Source organism: Phoca vitulina, unplaced genomic scaffold (genome assembly GCF_004348235.1).
Source record: "Phoca vitulina isolate PV1807 unplaced genomic scaffold, GSC_HSeal_1.0 scaffold9, whole genome shotgun sequence".
Taxonomy (NCBI): domain Eukaryota; kingdom Metazoa; phylum Chordata; class Mammalia; order Carnivora; family Phocidae; genus Phoca; species Phoca vitulina.
Genome location: NW_022589712.1, coordinates 39,891,365 through 39,898,871, shown reverse-complemented (window position 1 = coordinate 39,898,871; position 7,507 = coordinate 39,891,365). Strand labels below are relative to the sequence as shown.

At 38.2% G+C, this 7,507-nt stretch overlaps 1 protein-coding gene across 1 annotated transcript; it reads left to right on the top strand.

Annotated features, from left to right (window-relative positions):
• Positions 1–858: 858 nt before the first annotated feature.
• FABP7 (fatty acid binding protein 7) lies at positions 859–5,168 on the top strand. Its single transcript, XM_032407963.1, has 4 exons — positions 859–1,174; positions 1,619–1,791; positions 2,419–2,520; positions 4,804–5,168. Exons 1-4 carry the CDS (start codon positions 1,102–1,104, stop codon positions 4,852–4,854), a joined length of 399 nt encoding a protein of 132 aa, XP_032263854.1. The 5' UTR covers positions 859–1,101; the 3' UTR covers positions 4,855–5,168.
• The last annotated feature ends 2,339 nt before the right edge of the window (positions 5,169–7,507 follow it).

Sequence of the window (7,507 nt, the reverse complement as noted above, 5' to 3'; positions counted from 1 at the left end):
ACCAGCCTAACCCATCCCCCCAACCCCCTCCCCTCGAGAACCCTCAGTTTGTTTCTCAGAGTCCATAGTCTCTCATGGTTCGCCTCCCCCTCCGATTCCCCCCCTTTCATTTTTCCGTTCCTGCTATCTTCTTCTTCTTCTTTTTTTTCAACATATAATGTATTCAAAATCTTATTAAATGATCTTATGTTCAATTTTTCCACATAGATTTTATAATCTGTTGAAGGAGAGAAAAAAGAACATTCTTTTATTTTGTACCTCATTAGTGAGTCCTAACCATACTCTTCCTTAGGTCCCTTTTCCATTTCAGTCTGGCTCTCAGATTCTTAGAAAGGACAATGGATCTTTAAATTCACTCAGTTTGTGCTGGGAAGAGGCCAAAGTTAGTTAGTGCCCCATTGATACTCAGACGGAGTAGCCTTCTCGTTGTACAATCTAGGGAAGGCATTTATACCCCCTCCCCCTCTTCTTCTCCTAGTTTGGCATATTGTAGCTTGTGTTTTGCTCTCCCTGTAAATATGAGAGAAAATAAAAGAGACTATTCAGCCTCTTTTGTCTGAAAAGTCTGACATTTCAGTGGTTTTCTTTAAAGGGGGTCCTCATTTGTAATCAGCTTTGCCATTAACGGAAATCAATCTGAATGTCCTATTGTGCATCTTTTTCTTCCCGCACAGTCTAAAATTGCCTTTGCCAAGTTTTCGAGCTGAACCTGAAAGACCCTCTCTCATTTCCCCCATTCCCTGCCTCCAGCCCCATTGAATCCTTGCAGAGCTTTCTCAGCAGAAAGGCTACAGAGTGAGGTTAGGGAGGCACTTGCCCTACTCCGCTAACCCAGTGGCCTGAGCCAATCACAAAGCAGATTGGAACCTCACTTGAGCTCCCCCTCCCCCCCTCCCCCGGCAACAGCCTTCTGGAAAGGGGGACACTGGAAGGGTGTGTTTGCAATTCAAATCCTTGGCTTTCTGCCTGCCTCTTTTCCAAATAAGAAGGCAGGAGCTGCGGTGAGGTGCAAAGGGGTCTTCTGAGTTGCACTGGCAGTAAGATCCAGAGATCCTCCCTCCTGTCTCTTACCTGTTTTCAAAGCTAACAGAAAGGGCAAGGATGGTGGAGGCTTTCTGTGCTACCTGGAAGCTGACGGACAGCCAGAACTTTGATGAGTACATGAAGGCTCTAGGTAGGTAAAAATAAGATGTGCTGCTCTCCTCTTAACCTGCAGCTTCCATAGTACGCCCATTCCTTTCTTCACCCATGAGATTGGCGAGTGACAAAGACAGAGTGTATTGTCGTAATCGAATGCTAGGCTATGCATTTCCCACAGAAAGGATTTTTAATGTGGCATGTGTCTGCTTTCTTGCCTGGGGCTAAATAACAGGGCATTTAGTAGTCTGTGGAGAATGTGAAGCTTCTGTGCCTTTTTGTTTTCTCTTCAGCATCCACTTATCATTTGTGCATCCAATTAAGCATCCATATATATGATTATAGCTCAGTAGTTGTATTGGCTGATTAGGGGGCTGATGAAACTTACACTTGAGGGTCTGGATTCCAGAATAGGAAAGTGGATTCTTGTTATGTGAGTTATTTGGGAAGTTGCAGCTAACTGTATTGCTTCTTTCTTTAGGTGTGGGCTTTGCCACTAGGCAGGTGGGAAATGTGACTAAACCAACAGTGATCATCAGTCAGGACGGGGACAAAGTGGTGATCAGGACTCAAAGCACATTTAAGAACACAGAGATTAGTTTCCATCTGGGAGAAGAGTTTGACGAAACCACTGCAGACGACAGAAACTGTAAGGTAAGGAGCCGCGCCTTCGCTGGAAGGGGGTGGGGAGCAGGGAATAAAAGAGAGAGTCCGCATGGTTCTCTTTTTTAGATGATGAGAAGTAGAGAATGTTCTCTGTATTTCAATTCAGAGAGGACATGAGGATTACTTTCGCATTGTAGCGCACACATGTGATGTTCTGAACAGTGGCTGCTGACTGTATGTAGCTCGAATCTCAAGTCTATTTCTTACTCTACATTTTTCTTCTCATATCTGTATTTCAAAAAGTAACAGTGTTCATTTAAAATAAAGATTGCATTTTGCTTAATCTCTCTGATTGCCTCAGTTTGACTAAATAGTTTGCCTCATCTTAAAGCTTTGTTTAAAAGAGTAGAGTGACCGGTCTGAGAGTACTTGTTCAGGATTTTCATTTCTGATAGATGAAGTTTTTGCATTTAGATGTACACATTTCAATCAAATTATGAATTATTAGTTTCTATAATGACTCCAGAAGCAACAGAGGATATGGTACTAATATGATAATTAGTTGCCCACCATTTATTCAATTATGTAGCTCCTTCAAAAACCACTTCACTTGATTTTTATATGAGAATCTAATCGGAACCTTTGCTATGTTCTGCATTTTGTTGTCGGTCTCAGTCTGTTGTTAGCCTGGATGGGGACAAACTTGTTCATGTACAGAAATGGGATGGCAAAGAAACAAATTTTGTAAGAGAAATTAAGGATGGCAAAATGGCTATGGTAAGTAATGGCAATTCTCCCTTGGTTCCTTCTAGCTTGGCACAGCTCACTCCTGTTCCCCAGCTCCTTCTCCCTCCCTCCCTTCGTTGATAACGTTAAGTCTCCAGCAAGGTTCTTTGACCATGCGTACAACAGAGGAAATACAAATGTCCTAGCTAACTGTATCCTCAGCTCTGCTTCTTTAATTATAGAAAAAAAGAAAAATTCTATGCAGCGTATTTTTAAAAAGTTGCCACTGATTTAGCTACAACTATGCCAAAAGAATGTGTGGGATTACCGTGAGTGTCTAAACCTCAAATGAAAAATGAATATAAAAAATATTCATGGGGACATCTGTGTGGCTCAGTCTGTTAAGCATCTGACTTTTGGTTACGACCAGGACATAATCTCAGGGTCATGAGATCAAGCCTCATGTAGGGCTCTGCTCAGTGCGGAGTCTGCTGGAGATTCTCTCCCTTTCCCTCTGTTCCTCCCCCACCCCCTCACCCCGCTCAAGCTCTCTCTCTCTCTTTCTCACTCTAAAACAAACAAACAAACAAACAAACAAAAATAAAATCTTTAAAAAATATTCATGGAAATATATAAAAGGAGTGATATTACTATAAAAATATCAAGTTTCCTGAATATCAGAGAAATTACAGCTACTGTAATAAATAAGAGATCTTTAAGCACTTTATATTTTAGTTTATAAAATTCCATATGTTCAGTGCAGATAATTTAGGATGTAACAGAAAAGTGTAGTATCTCTTTAGAGGGAACCATTTTGGTGTTACTTCCTTCCAGTCTTTCTTTTGAGGCATAAGGTGTCTTGTAAACATGCCTGTTCAATACTGGTGGTCATGTAAAAACCTATAAGATATAAAATAAAGTAAAACTTCTCTAATAATGGAGTAACATCATAACCTGGGGAAAATGTAATGCCTTAATCTAACATCCAGGCACTATTTTGTGAACTGAGTAATGGTATTTTGATAACATTAAAATAGTAAATATATCATTTGGGGTTTTTTGGGGGGGGCTGGGTATTGCTGTACATATTCCTTCTAAGTGGACGAAAGGGGTTTCTCGTTTTTGTGATTTAAGGAAATTGTTGTTTTTTTCTCTTCTCCATAATTGCTGCTATCAGGGCTGTTCTAGATTAAGACACAGGGCTTACATTATTCATACTTCTTTTCACGGGTGGAAATGGGATGGAGAACAGAGGGTCAGTTTTCCTTTTACGTGAACGAATATTTGCCCACTTATTTCTGCACTGATCGTCGAAAAAAAGGACTGATTTATAAAAGATCCAATCTGAGATTCTCCTTTATGCTTTTATCTCCATTTTTTCCCCTGGATACAGGACAGTGGATAGCTCAGCTTTGGCATGTATGACTGATCAGTCAAGACTGATTTCAAAAAATATTAAAACAATGGATGATGAAGGCATGCTATATTCTTGAAAGTCATGTCAACACATGAAAATAATGAACATTAAAAAACCCCCTAGGTTTTGGGGCGCCTGGGTGGCTCAGTTGGTTAAGCAACTGCCTTCGGCTCAGGTCATGATCCTGGAGTCCCAGGATCGAGTCCCACATCAGGCTCCCTGCTCAGCAGGGAGTCTGCTCCTCACTCTCATGCTCTCTGTCTCTCATTCTCTCTCTCGCAAATAAATACAATATTAAAAAAAAAAAAAAATTTAAAAAAAAAAAAAAAAAAAAAAACCCCTAGGTTTTGTAGAGATTTTAGAGCAATTGTTCCAGTCAATTTGACATAAAAGCCCATGTTCCATATCATACCCACCTAGCCACCTAGGTCCACATCGGCTAAAGTATGATGACCAAAGTAATGAGAACGTTTGTAACTTTACTTTTTCCTGATGACTTTGAAACCAGTCATTCCAAATACCATTTGTCCAAATTATTTGGATTTTCTAAAAATTCTTCAAAATTTATGTTATGAAAACAGATTCACTTTCAAAGCAGATAGCTATTTTGCTCCAATTACCCTGATAATTTAAGGCAAAAGGAATTCTTTTGACCTGAAATCTACATAGTTAATCTCGGTGTTTGAGTTCATTTTCCTTTTAGAGACATGAACTATGTATACGTGTTATTCACTCCATAAATAAAAAAGTTTCTTTTCTTTTTATTTTAAGAAGTGAAGAGCTGATGCAGCATTTAATGTTTGTAAATGACATTATTCTTTTGCATAACACATAAATTATATATATGATAATCTTTAGAAATTTCAGCTGCTGATATTCTTGTGTAAAAAGATTTGATTATCTTTTGCATCTTTCAGACTCTTACTTTTGGTGATGTGGTTGCTGTTCGCCACTATGAGAAGGCATAGAAAGGTTCCTGATCTGGGGTTGGAAAAGCTCTACAATTTTTCTGTTTACTCAAGTCTCAGTGTTATCCTGCTCTTACAGCATGGGTGATCACTAATTAAAGGTTATCTCTGATGTGGAGGTAGAAAACGGTGCTTTAAACACTTGTTTTAAAAACTTTTTACTGCAACTAGCCCAATTTTGAACTGCAGATATATCATGTTTTATAATTCACGTTAAAAATTTTAAGCCACATTTTTAAAATAAAGAAGTGAATACATTTTATAATTTCCATTGGAATGCAAATCAAATTGGAATAAAAATCTTACACCCATGAGAAATTTTGTCGTTGTTTTTAATATCAGTAATCTGGTGGGGAATTAGACATTAGGAGGTTTTAGACAAAATAGCCTTTCTTATTGTATAAGGTAAAGCTGGAAAAGTTAGCACTTTGTTTAAAATATGAATTAAAAAGAAATAAGCAGAAGCCTGGGGAAAAGTGGAAAGGCCACAGTTTTGGTTGAGACTGCCATAGAGAATTTGTGACAATTAAATTCATTTGGCCAGAACCCAAAGTAGCCTTGTGATGGTGGGTTGGGCTGCTATTAGCAACAGGTAGTCTGATGAAACAAAATGATATACATGAAAATGTCTTATTTATATTTAAAGGTAAATATAGTCAAAATATCACATAATCAAAATGTCATGTAACTGGCTTTTTTTTGAAAGGTATATAGGAAAAGAAAGTGAATTTTATCCTGGATTATAAAGATGTGTCTCCAGACAAGTACATTGAGCTCAACTAAGTCAATAAGAGTGCTAAAATGGAGTGTGCATAGAATGTGCATTAAGGCATTCAAATTCCCTTCTTTTGGGGGGTAGAGGGTGTGGGAGTTGTCCAAACTGAGTTGACCAAGGGAAAGTAAATATCTATTTGTAACTGGCTAGGATTTGCCTTTGTAAGTAGAAACAAACAAATGTTATTTTGTATTTCATCGTTTATAAAATACTTTTTAGCCAATTCCCCAAACCAACAATGTGAAGCAGGTAAGGCAGATACTATTATTTTTAGTTTACTGAAGAGGAAATTGAATATTAGGTTTACATGTCCACATTCTCATGATTAATGAATAATACTGAGAACTGTAAACCTTGTGATTTTCCCCTTCATTTCTTCTCAAAAATTGACATTTCATTTAACATCTCTTCTGGGGAAAAAAAAAAAAAAAAGAAAAAAGAAAAAAGCAAGAGTTTTAGTTTCCCTGATCACTCCTTAGGAAATCTTTTCTCTGTTAGCCTCTGGTAGGAAAATAGGGTAAATATTTTTTCAGGAAAAATATGCAATATTCATTTAATCAGCCAGCCAATTTCAGTAAATTTCTATAAATTAATTCAAGGCCCAATTAACTTACAGATATAAGCATGAGGAAACTTACTTTAACTTACAAAATTCACCATAATGATACTATTATCTGACTATTGGATTACTTTAATTACTATAATGAAGAGTAGAAAAAACTAAAGTGTAGCTATAGGATTTAACATTTGAATACACTTATTACCAAATGCCAAGATAAGACAGGCTTAGATGAAAATTCCTAAAACCACAGGATCTATCGCCCCACTCCCCTGTTTTTTTTAGTAGGATCCAAATCCAGAGTGGAGCCCAATGCAGGGCTTAAACTCACAACCCTGAGATAAAGGTCCTGCTGCTAAACCAACTGAGCCACCTAGGCACCCCATACCTTTGTCTTTAAAAACATGAAACAGAACATCAAGACAGTGTTTGCTCCAAATTGTTCAGACACCCTTCATCTTTGCTTCTGTTGGAGGACTGATTTCTCTTGGTGATTCCAGCCTAAGCTCCAGTAGAAGCATGGATTCTGGCCTCTCTATTCTTAAGGATACAAGGCCTAGGATGGGGATTTGGCAGCTTTGGCTCAGTATAATTAGGCCAAATAACATCCTGCTGCCGTTTATTTCCATAACAATTGTCTCGCAGAGTGAAGAATGGGAAGGGTTTTGGGTGGCCTAAATGAGAACAAAATTAAAATTATAATTACTGAGATCAAGGGTGGCAGTGATGGACCAAATGTATTTTTCTGGGAAAGTAATTAACAAATGTTTTTGCTTCCTAAATGTTTACAGGGTAGTTGCAAATCATTTTTTCTTCAAGCAGTATTCCAGCTCTTACAGTAATCTGCCAGTGTACTAACTTTTCTGGTTTGTCCTTTTTGTTTTTGTTTTTAACATAGCTAATAGAAAAGGGAAAATTACCAAGCCCACAGGCAATTTGACCAACAGGCCCTGGGAAAACGTTTGTGAAATCCCAAGGTCTGCAAACTTGAGTAAAGGCTGTCTTGGGAAATCCACACTTGGACCACTGATGATGAGTAAGCAGTGGTTTCCACTCAGTCACATGTGTTCTCTCTCACCCAAATGTACACCTTCACAACAAACCATTCCTCCCTCTGGAACATGGGGACCTATCAATACATTTCCAAAGCTAAGGTGAAAACCCAGAGATGTTGAGGCACCGTAGCTTTGTGCTTCTTAGAGAGTAGGTATAAAGGAAAACAAAAGAAAGCAGAGGGAGTAGAAGGCAGAATGATGTTTCTACCCATTGTCTTTTTAGGATTTCAAGCATTTCTTAGGTTTCAAAATATGCAGGTGGTA